Genomic DNA, 14,945 nt, shown 5'->3' on the forward strand with positions numbered 1-14,945 from the left:
GGAATTAGGTGGATCTGCACTTTTGCTCCTTGGAATTTCCCGATGCCTGGTTCGAACAGTGAAGGAAATTTGTTTAAGACCTGGGCACATGAAGTGTCGTCAGCGGGCGATAGCGCTCAGACGTCATCCCAGTTCCAGCATATCTTTCCCTGCCAGCTCCTGCCGAGCAGCGTGGGATCATCGCCCGGTGCCACCCAGAGTGGTAGCTTGTGCATCGCTCCATCACAGGAGACCTTTACTGTTGCACTGCCGATTACAGGAATCAATTCTTTAGTATAACTTCTTAGTTTCGTGCGAACTGGAGTTAAGACAGGCCTTGAGGCCTTGTTGCACCACAACCTTTCGAATATCTTTTTGCCCATGATGGACTGGCTCGCGCTCATGTCCAGCTCCATTGACACTGGGAGTCCATTTAGTTCAACATTCAGCATTATCGGGGGACAATTTGTGGTGAAAGTGTGCACCCCATGTATCTCTACCTCCTCTGTCTGAGGCTTTGGTTTGTCGTGATCTGATCTGTCCTCCTCTTCAACGTGGTGGTTTGCAGGTTTAACAGGCTTGGCAACTCGCCTGCACACTCATTGGAGGTGTCCCATTGTTCTACAGCCCTTGCAAACATACTCTTTGAATCGGCATGAATGGAAACGATGATCACCCCTGCAGCACCAACAAGGTGTTAATGGCCTGGCATTCATCACCCTTGATGGTGGACTCTGAGTCATCTGCGGACATGCAGCTGCAGGTATGTGTGACCTGCCCTGTCCGTTACGATTCGAAAACAATATCACTTTGTTCACAGTACTTATAGCAGCACTAGTGTGCTGAGAGATTTGCTTAGTATTGTCACTGGTGGCAATGAGCGCCTGGGCTATCGCTATGGCCTTACTCAAGGTTGGGGTCTCTACAATCAAAAGTTTGCGAAGTATGGTTTTGTGGCCAATGCCAAGTACGAAAAAGTCTCTGAGCATGTGCTCCAAATGTCCTTCAAATTCATAATGTCCTCCAAGGCATCTTAGTTCGGCAACATAACTCGCTCTTCCTGGCCTTCAGACCTTCTGTAGATGTAGAACCGGTACCTCGCCATCAGAACGCTTTCCTTCGGGTTCAAATGCTATCGGACCAGTGTGCACAAATCGTTGTACGATTTCTCTGTAGGTTTCGCTGGAGTGAGCAGATTCTTCATGAGGCCGTACATTGGTGCCCCACAGACGGTGAGGAGGATCGCCCTTCGTTTGGCAGCGTTCTCTTCCCCAACCAGCTCGTTGGCCACGAAGTATTGATCGAGTGTCTCCACAAAAGTTTCCCAATCATTTCCCTCTGAAAATTTCTCCAGGATGCCCACTGTTCTCTGCATCTTTGGGTTCGCTATCTGTATCTGGTCGCCATTGTTGTGTATGGAAAAAGAGTCAGATTGAACACTGTGAGCTCAAAGTAAAGTGTGACCTTAGTCTTTTATTACAGGTCTCCAGAGTGCCTCTCCAGTCTGTGAAGCCTCCTTAAATACCTGTGCTCCCAAGGAATTATGGGATCCCTTGGGACTCCAGGGCATGAGCCCTCTGGTGACTGTACAGAGTAAATACAAGTCCACATATATAACACCAACCACAGATGTTAGGCTAACTGATCTATAGTTTCCTGCTTTTTGTCTGCCTCCTTTTTTAAATAGGGGTGTTACATTTGCTGTTTTCCAATCTCCTAGACTCCAAGGAATTTTGGTAAATTACAACCGATGCATCCACTATCCCTGCTGCTACTTCTCTTGAGACCCTATGATGCAAGCCTTCAGGTCCAGGGGATTTATCCACCCTTAGTTCCATTATCTTACTGAGTACCACCTCCTTAGTGATTGTGATTGTGTTACGTTCCTCCCTCCCTATAGCCCCTTGACCATCCACTGTTGAGATATTTTTAGTGTCCTCTACTGTAAAGACGGATACAAAATATTTGTTCAGAGTTTCTGCCATCTCCATGTTCCCCATTACTAATTCCCTGGTTTCATCCTCTAATTGATCAATATTTACTCTTTTCCTTTTTATACACCTGTAGAAACTCTTGCTATCTCTTTTTATATGTTGTGCTCGTTTACTTACATAGTCTATCTTCCCTTTCTTAATCTTTTTTTAGTCATTCTTTGCTGGCTTTTAAAAGCTTCCCAATCTTCTGTCGTCCCACTAGTTTTGGTCACTTTGTATGCCCTTGTTTTTAATTGGATACCATCCTTTATTTCTTTAGTTAGCCACAAATGGCTATCTTTTCTTTTACACCCTTTTCTCCTCACTGGAATATAGAAATCATAGAAATTTACAACAGGGAAGGAGTCCATTTCAGCCCATTGTGTCCACACTGGCCGACCAAGAGATATCCAGCGTATTCCCACTTTCCAGCTCTTGGTCCGTAGCCCTGTAGGCTACAGCACTTTAAGTGCTCATCCAAATATTTTTTAAATGTGGTGAGTCTTTCTGCCTCGACCACTCTTTCAGATAGTGAGTCCCAGACCCCCACCATCCTCTCGTTAAAGAAACTTTGCTCTTATCTCCTGTATATCTTCCCCCAATTACTTTAAATCTATGGTTGTTGACCATATTTTTCTTGAGAGTTATGAAATATCTCCTTAAATGTATGCCACTGTTCATCAACCGTCCTACACTTGAATCTATTTTCCCCGTCCACTTTAGCAAACTCTGCTCTCATACCTTTGTAGTCGCCTTCTTAAGAGAAGTAGTGGCAGGGATAGTGGATGCATTGGTTGTAATTTACCAAAATTCCCTGGATTCTGGGGAGATTCCAGCAGATTGGAAAACTGCAAATGTAACGCCCCTGTTTGAAAAAGGAGGCAGGGAAAAAGCAGGAAACAATAGACCAGTTAGCCTAACAAGATAGAGTCCATTATTAAAGAAGCAGTAGCAGGACATTTGGAAAAGCATAATTGGGTCAGGTAAAGTCAGCATGGATTTATGAAGGGGAAGTCATGTTTGACAAACTTGCTCAAATTCTTTGAGGATGTAATGAACAGGGTGGATAAAAGGGGAACCAGTGGATGTGGTGTATTTGGACTTCCAGAAGGTATTTGACAAGATGCCACATAAAAGATAAAAGTTCACGGGGTTGGGGGTAATATATTAGCATGGATAGAGGATTAACTAACCAACAGAAAACAGAGAGTCAGGATAAATGGTTCGTTCTCAGGTTGGCAACCAGTAACCATTGGGGTGCCGCAGGGATCAGTACTGTCACCTCAATTATTTATCATTTATATAAACGACTTGGAAGAAGGGGCTGAGTGTAATGTAGCCAAGTTTGCCGACGATACAAAGATGGAAGGAAAAGCAATATGTGAGGAGAACACAAAAAATCTGCAAAAGGACATAGACAGGCTGAGTTAGTGGGCAAACATTTGGCAGATGGAGTATAATGTGGGAAAGTGTGAGGTCTTGCACTTTGGCAGAAAAAAATCAAAGAGCAAGTTATTATTTAAAGGGAGAAAGATTGCAAAGTGCTGCAGTACAGCGGGACCTGGGGGTACTTTTGCATGAAACACAAAAGGATTTTGCAGGTACAGCAAGTGATCAGGAAGGCCAATGGAATTTTGGCCTTTATTGCAAAGAGGATGGAGGGAAGTCTTGCTACAGTTCTACAGGGTATTGGTGAGGCCACACCTAGAATACTGCGTACAGTTTTGGTTTGCATATTTACAAATATTTGCATATTGGTTTGCATATTTACAATTAATTCAGAGACCATGGTCCAGAATTTAAAGAAGGGTAACTTTGAAGATATGAGGTGGGAATTGGCTAGGATAGATTGGTGATTGTAATTTAAGGGGTTGACTGTGGATGGGCAATGGCAGACATTTAGAGACCGCATGGATGAACTACAACAATTGTACATTCCTGTCTGGCGTAAAAATAAAAAAGGGAAGGTGTAACAATGTAACCCCACTTTTTAAAAAAGGAGGGAGAGAGAAAACAGGTAATTATAGACCGGTCAGCCTGACATCGGTAGTGGGTAAAATGATTAAATCAATTATTAAGGATGTCATAGCAGCGCATTTGGAAAGAGGTGACATGATAGGTCCAAGTCAGCATGGATTTGTGAAAGGGAAATCATGCTTGACAAATCTTCTGGAATTTTTTGAGGCTGTTTCCAGTAGAGTGGACAAGGGAGAACCAGTTGATGTGGTATATTTGGACTTTCAGAAGGCTTTCGACAAGGTCCCACACAAGAGATTAATGTGCAAAGTTAAAGCACATGGGATTGGGGGTAGTGTGCTGACGTGGATTGAGAACTGGTTGTCAGACAGGAAGCAAAGAGTAGGAGTAAATGGGGACGTTTCAGAATGGCAGGCAATGACTAGTGGGGTACCGCAAGGTTCTGTGCTGGGGCCCCAGCTGTTTACACTGTACATTAACGATTTAGATGAGGGGATTAAATGTAGTATCTCCAAATTTGCGGATGACACTAAGTTCGGTGGCAGTGTGAGCTGCGAGGAGGATGCTATGAGGCTGCAGAGCGACTTGGATAGGTTAGGTGAGTGGGCAAATGCATGGCAGATGAAGTATAATGTGGATAAATGTGAGGTTATCCACTTTGGTGGTAAAAACAGAGAGACAGACTATTATCTGAATGGTGACAGATTAGGAAAAGGGGAGGTGCAACGAGACCTGGGTGTCATGGTACATCAGTCATTGAAGGTTGGCATGCAGGTACAGCAGGCGGTTAAGAAAGCAAATGGCATGCTGGCCTTCATAGCGAGGGGATTTGAGTACAGGGGCAGGGAGGTGTTACTACAGTTGTACAGGGCCTTGGTGAGGCCACACCTGGAGTATTGTGTATAGTTTTGGTCTCCTAACCTGAGGAAGGACATTCTTGCTATTGAGGGAGTGCAGCGAAGGTTCACCAGACTGATTCCCGGGATGGCGGGACTGACCTATCAAGAAAGACTGGATCAACTGGGCTTGTATTCACTGGAATTCAGAAGAATGAGAGGGGACCTCATAGAAACGTTTAAAATTCTAATGGGTTTAGACAGGTTAGATGCAGGAAGAATGTTCCCAATGTTGGGGAAGTCCAGAACCAGGGGTCACAGTCTTAGGATAAGGGGTGAGCCATTTAGGACCGAGATGAGGAGAAACTTCTTCACCCAGAGAGTGGTGAACCTGTGGAATTCTCTACCACAGAAAGTTGTTGAGGCCAATTCACTAAATATATTCAAAAAGGAGTTAGATGAAGTCCTTACTACCAGGGGGCTCAAGGGGTATGGCGAGAAAGTAGGAATGGGGTACTGAAGTTGCATGTTCAGCCATGAACTCATTGAATGGCGGTGCAGGCTAGAAGGGCCGAATAGCCTACTCCTGCACCTATTTTCTATGTTTCTATGTTTCTAAAAGGATATACTTGCTTTGGAGACAATTCAGAGAAGGTTCACTAGGTTGATTCCATACATGAGGGGGTTGACATGAGGAAAGATTGAGTAGGTTGGGCCTCTACTCATTGGAATTCAGAAGAATGAGAGGTGATGTTATCGAAACATATAAGATTATGAGGGGGCTTGATAAGGTGGATGCAGAGAGGAAGAGAGGGGAGACTAGAACTAGAGGGCATAATCTTAGAATAAGGGGCCGCCCATTTAAAACTGAGATGAGGAGAAATTTCTTCTCTCAGAGGGTTGTGGATCTGTGGAATTCGTTACCTCAGAGAGCTGTGGAAGCTGGGACATTGAATAAATTTAAGACAGAAATAGACAGTTTCTTAAACAATAAGGGAGTAAGGGGTTATGGAGGGCGGACAGGGAAGTGGACCTGAGTCCATGATTGGATCAGCCATGATCGTATTGAATGGCGGAGCAGGCTCGAGGGGCAGTATGACCTACTCCTGCTCCTATTTCTTATGTTCTTATGATCCTTTGTTTAAGCTTAGTACGCTGGTTTGAGATCCAGCTTTCTCGCCCTCCAACTGAATTTGGATTCAACCATGCTATGGTCACTCGTTCCAAGGGGATTCTTTACTCGGAAATTGTTTATTAATCCTGTCTCATTTCACTGGACCAGATCTGGCCCCTCTCTGTTTCTGTTACATACTGCTCAAGGAACCCATCCCTTATGCACGCTATGAACTCTTCCTCAAGGCTACCCTGACCAATTTGATTTGTCCAGTCAATATGGAGATTAAAATCACCCATGGTTATTGCTGTTCCCTTTTTACAAGCCCCCACTATTTCTTGGTTTATACTCCGACCAACAGAGTTGCTACTATTAGGGGGCCTATAGACTACACCCACCAGTGACTTTTTCCTCTTATTATTCCTTATCTCTACCCAAACTGTTTCAACATCCTGATCATTTGAGCCAATATCATTTCTCACGATTGTAGTGATTCTATCCTTTATCAACAGAATTACTCCACCTCCTTTTCCTTTCTGTTTGTCCTTCCGAATTGTCAAGTACCCCTGAATGTTTAGTTCCCAGTCTTGGTCATCTTGCAACCAGGTCTCTGTTATGGCTATCAGATCATATCCATTTGCAACTATTTGTGCCAACAGCTCATCTAATTTGCTACGAATGCTGCGTGCATTCAGATAAAGAGCTTTTAAATGTGTTTGTTTACTATTTTCTCCTGCTGTGGCCCCAGTTTCTGATACACTCTTATGTTTATACATTCAGTCCCTTCCTGTCACACTCTGGTTTTCGTTTCCCCCAATGCTACCCTGCTCTATTGCCTTCACCTTGTTCTTTGAGCTTTTAGGTTTCTGCCCCACCCCCACTAATTAGTTTAAAGCTCTCCCTGCAGCCCTAGTTATTCATTTCGCCAGGACCCTCGCCCCAGCACGTTCCGACGGACCAGCTCCCTCTTACCCCAGTACTGGTGCCAGTGCCCCAATAACCAAAACCCATTTCTCCCACACCAGTCTTTGAGCCACAAGTTTAGCTCACTGATCTTATTTAACCTGTGTGAATTTGCTCGTGGCTCGGGTAGTAATCCAGAGATTATTACTTTGTGGTTCTGCTTTTTAATTTGGCCCCTCGCTGCTCATAATCCCTCAGCAGAACCTTCTTGTCTGTCCTATCTACGTCATTGGTACTCACGTGGACCACGACAACTGGATATATACCTTTAACGTAGTAAAATGTCTCAAGGCACTTCACAGAGAAGCATTATCAAACAAAATTTGATACTGAGGACACAAACAACCTTCCGGATATAAAAGGGGTCAGTGGGTCTAGTAAGAAGGAGGAACTGAGGGAAATCCTTATTAGTCGGGAAATTGTGTTGGGGAAATTGATGGGATTGAAGGCCGATAAATCCCCAGGGCCTGATGGACTGCATCCCAGAGTACTTAAGGAGGTGGCCTTGGAAATAGTGGATGCATTGACAGTCATTTTCCAACATTACATAAACTCTGGATCAGTTCCTATGGAGTGGAGGGTAGCCAATGTAACCCCACTTTTTAAAAAAGGAGGGAGAGAGAAAACAGGGAATTATAGACCGGTCAGCCTGACATCAGTTGTGGGTAAAATGATTAAATCAATTATTAAGGATGTCATAGCAGGGCATTTGGAAAGAGGTGACATGATAGGTCCAAGTCAGCATGGATTTGTGAAAGGGAAATCATGCTTGACAAATCTTCTGAAATTTTTTGAGGATGTTTCCAGTAGAGTGGACAAGGGAGAACCAGTTGATGTGGTATATTTGGACTTTCAGAAGGCTTTCAACAAGGTCCCACACAAAAGATTAATGTGCAAAGTTAAAGCACATGGAATTGGGGGTAGTGTGCTGACATGGATTGAGAACTGGTTGTCAGACAGGTACCAAAGAGTAGGAGTAAATGGGTACTTTTCAGAATGGCAGGCAGTGACTAGTGGGGTACCGCAAGGTTCTGTGCTGGGGCCCCAGCTGTTTACATTGTACATTAATGTTTTGGACGAGGGGATTAAATGTAGTATCTCCAAATTTGCGGATGACACTAAGTTGGGTGGCAGTGTGAGCTGCGAGGAGGACGCTATGAGGCTGCAGAGTGACTTGGATAGGTTAGGTGAGTGTGCAAATGCATGGCAGATGAAGTATAATGTGGATAAATGTGAGGTTATCCACTTTGGTGGTAAAAACAGAGAGACAGACTATTATCTGAATGGTGACAGATTAGGAAAATGGGAGGTGCAACGAGACCTGGGTGTCATGGTACATCAGTCATTGAAGGTTGGCATGCAGGTACAGCAGACGGTTAAGAAAGCAAATGGCATGTTGGCCTTCATAGCGAGGGGATTTGAGTACAGGGGCAGGGAGGTATTGCTACAGTTGTACAGGGCCTTGGTGAGTCCACACCTGGAGTATTGTGTACAGTTTTGGTCTCCTAACTTGAGGAAGGACATTCTTGCTATTGAGGGAGTGCAGCGAATGTTCACCCGGTTGATTCCCGGGATGGCGGGACTGACATATCAAGAAAGACTGGATCAACTCGGCTTGTATTCACTGGAGTTCAGAAGAATGAGAGGGGATCTCATAGAAACGTTTAAAATTCTGACGGGTTTAGACAGGTTAGATGCAGGAAGAATGTTCCCAATGTTGGGGAAGTCCAGAACCAGGGGTCACAGTCTAAGGATAAGGGGTAAGCCATTTAGGACTGAGATGAGGAGAAACTTCTTCACCCAGAGAGTTGTGAACCTGTGGAATTCTCTACCACAGAAAGTTGTTGAGGCCAATTCACTAAATATATTCAAAAAGGAGTTAGATATAGTCCTTACTACTAGGGGGATCAAGGGGTATGGCGAGAAAGCAGGAATGGGGTACTGAAGTTGCATGTTCAGCCATGAACTCATTGAATGGTGGTGCAGGCTAAAAGGGCCGAATGGTCTACTCCTGCACCTATTTTCTATGTTTCTATGTTTCTATAAGGAGATATGAGGAAAAATGACCAAATGCTTATTGAAAGAGGTAGGTTTTAAAGAGTGTCTTAAAGGAGGAGAGAGAGAGATAGAGGCAGGGAGGTTTAGAGAGAGCATTCCAGATCTTAGGGCCAAGATAACTGAAAGCACGGCTCTTACCGTGGAGTGATTAAAATCGGGGATGGGCAAGAAGCCAGAATTGGAGCAGCGCAGAGGTCTCGGAGGGTTGCAGGTCTGGAGGAAGTTACAGAGATAGGGAAGAGTGAGGTCACGGAGCGATTTGAATACAGGGATGAGAATTTTATTGTTGATGCGTTGTCAGACCAGGGCCACCGCCAGTGCCAATAAATCAATGTCCCTGGCATTGTTTGGCATAACATCCCATCCTTATTAAACATCTGGTTCACTATTAGCAATCTGCTCATAGATATACATATATATGTAAAATTATTGACTCGGCTTGTAGAATCAATGGAGACGATATTCAGGGTCTCAGAGAGACTCGTTAATGCCAGTTTGGAGCACGAGGCTGGAGCTGTGGGCAAATCAAAAAAAGCTAGTGACTGCAGCAGCAAAAATCAACAACGCGGAGGTCGGAAGCGGCGAGGAGCGGAGGTTGGAAGCGGAGAGGAGCAGTGGTCAGAATTGGGGAGGAGCGGAGGAAGGGACTGATGAGGAGCAGAGGTCGGGACTGGCGAGGTCCGGAGGTCGGAAGCGGAGAGGAGATGACGGACACGGCATGGAGGAGCAGAGCGGTCAGAGCCCACAGTAGAGCAGCATGGACAAGACCAAGGGAAGGCGCAGCATGGGCCAATAGCGAGGGCTGTGATGTCCTGAGGCTCACATTGCGGACTATGAAATATACATAGAGAGAGGTCCTGTGGGAAGGAGGAAGGAAGGAGGACAGTAGGAGTATGTTTGAGTTTGTGTGTATGTATTGGCACATACGGCGGAGCCTGGTCTCCAGTCGTCTTGGATCCCCTTGCCACTGAACCAAGACCTTGCTGCGTCATGCCCATGTAATGGCTGGTGTGCAATGGCCAACCCACATTAAAAGAATTCATGCACAGGCATCTTCCACCATTTAAAGTGAGTTCATCAGTCACCTGAGTACTCACTTTTAGCGTGGAAGCAAGTCATCCTGGATCCCAAGGGACTGCCTATGATGATGATGATGAATACCCATTTGTCGCAGCCATTCTTAAAAATTGAATGGCGTCTGCTTTGGGGTGTATGGGCTGACCCGACCCAACTTTAGGTTGGGGATTTTTCGGTCTGGGCCCATTCCAGCCCAAGTGGTTACACCACCAATTATAATCAATAAAAATACTTGCCTCCCAATATTCAGCTGAACTTGTTGATGCCCCGCCGTGCAGTGCCCCCGGCAGGTTTTTCTGTCAGTGCACCCTCTCCGCACTGAGTGTGGCCCGGCAGCGCGGCGGCCCTTAAAGGGGAGGGCCCACTGCCTCGGCCGCAATGGAATAAGTTTTGCCGGCCAACTTGCCAGTCAGCCGCCAACGGGCAGCCTGGCACCCCCTCTTGGGTGCCAACCCGCTAGCCTGGCCAAAACCCTCCCTGGTGGCTCAGTGGCCAAAGGTTAAAAATAATGATCGAATCTCTCCCCTTTAACGAAGGAGAAGAGGCTGATGAAGCACATGCGCTGTCACCACGACTCCACCACTGATTGACAGTGACGGAGGTCCCGTCCGACCCATTTTCAGCCAGTTAGCCTGGCTTTCAGTCCAAGGCCCGCCCCCATTACCTGTGAATCATTTCCTGTGTCCTGAAAATGTCTCTGCCTACCATACCAAGGATTCCAACGGTAAGTACTACTCTAAAAATTAGAGGCAGCTTTCTGGCATACCTGAATTTCGACCCCAGTGTGCTATGATCGTACTGTTGGGGAGACTGAGGTGCTGATCTTCAGATCATTTGGAATTGTATTTGTCTCCCTGACATTTTCAAGAATGTGAGTAGGTTGAGTTTGTTAGTTACTACAAACATTTTTTAGTGAAAAGATGCATTTATGCTGTTATTACCAGCACCATTGTAACAGCTTCTGTCGTAAACTTGCCACAATTAAAATCAACAGGTGATAATAACAGATGATAGGGACAGCTAATCTCTGTGAGCAATCATTTGTTCACTGCTATTGGAATTGAATTGTGATCGCAACATGTAATATTTAGATTGCTTTAATACAAAAGCTTTTAATTGAGCATTTTATGTTTTACGTGAACAGAGATGGAGGCGGCTGAAGAATTCGCAAAAGGTAAGACCAGGAAGAGAACAAGATTTCCAAGAGTTATTTAACTGCAAAAGTAGCCCAATGGGTATACTTAAAAAAATGTTGAAATATAAATAGATCACAAGATTGCTTTTGTCGTCCATGCAATTTTGCCGTGGCTGGAGAGATGCATTGGAACAGGATGTTGTCAACCAAAAGAATCATCTTGTAGCGTATATATGCAGTACCGTTAATGCAAGCTTGTCACCTCTTGGCTGAGGGAGATCGTTTTAGCAAATACTCAGTACAACATGATATAGATAACTGTAACTTCAGCAGAAGATTGACATGCACCCTAGAGAAACAGCATTAAAAACTGTTTACAGCGTGTCCCCAGGTATTTTTGTCAATGTTACAATAGAACATCTGGAGAACCCTCACAGAAATTCGAGCCAAGTTAACTACCTTCTACATTATTCATTCTTTGAATAATGTGCATCCTCCACAATCCATAGGATTTATGTCAAACTTCATTGGTTGTGGGAAAACTATGTTCTCGCCACATGTCGAAAAATGACATCATGCCATCCTCAATGGACAGTGCCATATGTGGTCATCTAGTCCTATACCCTATAAAGTGTGGAGCTATGCAATTATGCCAGTTTATTCTGACTTGAAGCTGATCTGAGACTGACGAAGTAATAAAACTCTTACTCCAAATCCAACACCTCTGAAAAGCTTAAGGGATATTTTGTATATCAATTGAAAACTGAACCAAACAAATAGGAATGCTCGTGTTTGTGCTCCGGTTGAGACCTTTTCAATATTGTCTATGAAACTGAGCTCCTTAATGTGCTGGGTATCTGGTTGTACAGTTACATCAGCAGATTCCGAACAGGAGGATGCAACAAGGCAATTATCGAAAACTATAATGGTTCCATATTGCACAAAGACAGAGGGAGCTGATCTGCAGTACGTCAGACGGATACTGAAGCTAAAAACGCGAAGAAAACCTCAACCCTGACTTCTACAAATTTTTAAACCTTAAAACCATATTGGTAGTTATTTTTCATACTGTCTCACTCTTCCCTTGGCGAAGAGTATGATCTAGTGGAAGGTTTCGCAATGGAATAATCTGACAGGCTGCGACATTAACACTTCCTGTTTCTACCTGCCAATAGGGTGGTTGGTCCTGTACAGCAATATGGTTTTACAGGCTCCCACAAACCAAATAGTGAGCAACCATAACTAGCGAGTATCCTGTTGGATGCCAGGTGATATAGGACCTGTCATTTTGAATGCTGCTTTAATATCATAAACTCTGAGAACAAAGACTGAATGTTATCATTGTACTATATTTTTTAGCCTCTTCCAAGGTATATTTTACTTGATATTAATTAAATAATATTCTCCATTAACAGAGTCCTTGGAATGGGAAGAACGACATAAGCTTGAAAAGCGTAAGTTTTATAAGGAGCAAGGTCTTATAAACTGAAATATTGAGTTTATTCTTGAAAAATAATGGTTAAAGGTGCTCTAGTTGGTCAAGCAAGGCTGTGTCATTGCATCGATGCTCTTCTCAATCTTCCTCGCTGCAATGCTTCATCTCACCTTTAACAAGCTCCCTGCTGGAGTGGAACTAATCTACACGACAAACGAGAAACTGTTCAACCTCCATTGCCTCCAGATCCAAGGTTGTTCCAATCTCTTGGAACAAGATGACGCTTGCGTTTGTGCACACTCGTAGGCCGAACTTCAAACCATCGTTAACACCTTCACCGAAGTATACGAGAGTCTGGGTACCTTACATTAAACATCTGTCAGACAAAGGTTCTCGACCAACCTGCCCCCGCTACAAAGCACTGCCCGCCCCCCAATTATCAAGGTCCATGACGCGACCTTGGACAATGTGGACTACGTTCCATACCTTGGGAGCCTACTATCAGAAAGGACAGACATCGATGACGAAGTCCAACACTGCCTTCAGTGTGTCAGTGCAGTCTTCGGTCGCTTGAGGAAAAGAATGTTTGAAGACCAGGATATCAGCCAGGCACCAAGCTCATGGTCTACAGAGCAGTAGTGATACCCTGCCTTCTATATGCTTCAGAGACATGGACTATGTACAGTAGGCAATTCAAAGCACTGGAGAAGTACCACTAATGGTGCCTCCACAAAATCCTGCAAATCCATTGGCAGGATAGGCACACCAAAATCAGTGTTCTCTCTCAGGCTGACACCCCCAGCATCGAAGCATTGACCACGCTTGATCAGCTCCAATGGACGGGCCACATTGTCCACATGCCCGATGCTAGACTCCTGAAACAAGCACTGTACTTCGAACACTGTCGCGGCAAACAAATCTCAGGAGGGCAGAGAAAACGCTTCAAGAACACCCTCAAAGCCTCCCTGAAAAAATGTAACATCCCCACGGCTCAATGTGGAGGAGAATCATCCGAGAAGGCACCAAACATTTCGAGTCTCTTCATTGGGAGCACGCGGAAGCCAAGCACAAACAGCGGAAGGAGCGTACGACAAAACAAGTACCCCACCCACCCATCCCTCCAACCACCAGTGACAGAGATTGTATATCCCGCATTGGACTCATCAGTCAACTTAGAACTCATATTAGTGTGGAAGCAAGTCATCCTCGACTCCAGGGGATTGTCGAAGAAGAGAAGAAGTTGGTCAAAGTATTGTTGCTCTGCAGAACTGTGTCACAAAATAGGTAGAATTTGATTTAAATCCATAAACCATGTGACACAGCTCAAAACCTGAGAACTTTACAAATATCATCACTACCTTTGAAATTTAATTACAGCCTTTCATTTCAATAGAATTAAAGGACTCTTAGGTACACGAAACATCATCAGGCTCAACAAACCTGTATCTTTATGATAGATCCAAACCCCTCCTACTTGGCTTGTCCGCAAATCAAGCAGCCCTTCTTGCTGCAAAAGTGTATCAAATTGCCTCCTTATGGGGAACAGGCAAGAAAGTGGAATTGAGGCCAACATTAGATCAGCCATGATCTCATTGAATGGCAGAGCAGGCTCGAGGGGTCATCTGGCCTACTCCTGCTCCTATTTCTTATGGTCTTACTTGCAATATTCAGTACTCTTAGGATACTGGCTGGTGCACAGACTTATCATTGGCATCTCGACTTGAACTCAGTGCCGCTGGGGATGAAAATAACCGCACTCAATTTGTCCAATAATTCGAAAGCTTTATCAGAGAAACCACAGTACGAGAATGGGAAGGATATAGCACTGATGCTATAGATGATGCTTTTCTGAGGTTGGGTCTGACACATAAGAACATAAGAACATAAGAATTAGGAACAGGAGTAGGCCATCTAGCCCCTCGAGCCTGCTCCGCCACTCAACAAGATCATGGCTGATCTGGCCGTGGACTCAGCTCCACTTACCCGCCCGCTCCCCGTAACCCTTAATTCCCTTATTGGTTAAAAATCTATCTATCTGTGATTTGAATACATTCAATGAGCTAGCCTCAGCTGCTTCCTTGGGCAGAGAATTCCACAGATTCACAACCTTCTGGGAGAAGAAATTCCTTCTCAACTCGGTTTTAAATTGTCTCCCCCGTATTTTGAGGCTGTGCCACCTAGTTCTAGTCTCCCCGACCAGTGGAAACAACCTCTCTGCCTCTATCTTGTCTATCCCTTTCATTATCTTAAATGTTTCTATAAGATCACCCCTCATTCTTCTGAACTCCAACGAGTAAAGACCCAGTCTACTCAATCTATCATCATAAGGTAACCCCCTCATCTCCGGAATCAGCCTAGTGAATCGTCTCTGTACCCCCTCCAAAGCTAGTATATCCTT

General features: G+C 44.6%; 1 protein-coding gene across 12 annotated transcripts in view; it reads left to right on the top strand.

The window, feature by feature from the left end:
- Positions 1 to 14,945, top strand: part of LOC139264758 (uncharacterized) — a 680,593-nt gene that overhangs the window by 271,187 nt on the left and 394,461 nt on the right. For all 12 annotated transcript variants that reach the window (XM_070881817.1, XM_070881821.1, XM_070881822.1 and 9 more), the window contains 2 exons: positions 11,122 to 11,151; positions 12,528 to 12,566. In XM_070881817.1, the coding sequence (XP_070737918.1) occupies positions 11,122 to 11,151; positions 12,528 to 12,566 (69 nt within the window). The remainder of the gene's footprint in view (positions 1 to 11,121; positions 11,152 to 12,527; positions 12,567 to 14,945) is intronic.

Source organism: Pristiophorus japonicus, chromosome 5 (genome assembly GCF_044704955.1).
Source record: "Pristiophorus japonicus isolate sPriJap1 chromosome 5, sPriJap1.hap1, whole genome shotgun sequence".
NCBI classification, from domain to species: domain Eukaryota; kingdom Metazoa; phylum Chordata; class Chondrichthyes; family Pristiophoridae; genus Pristiophorus; species Pristiophorus japonicus.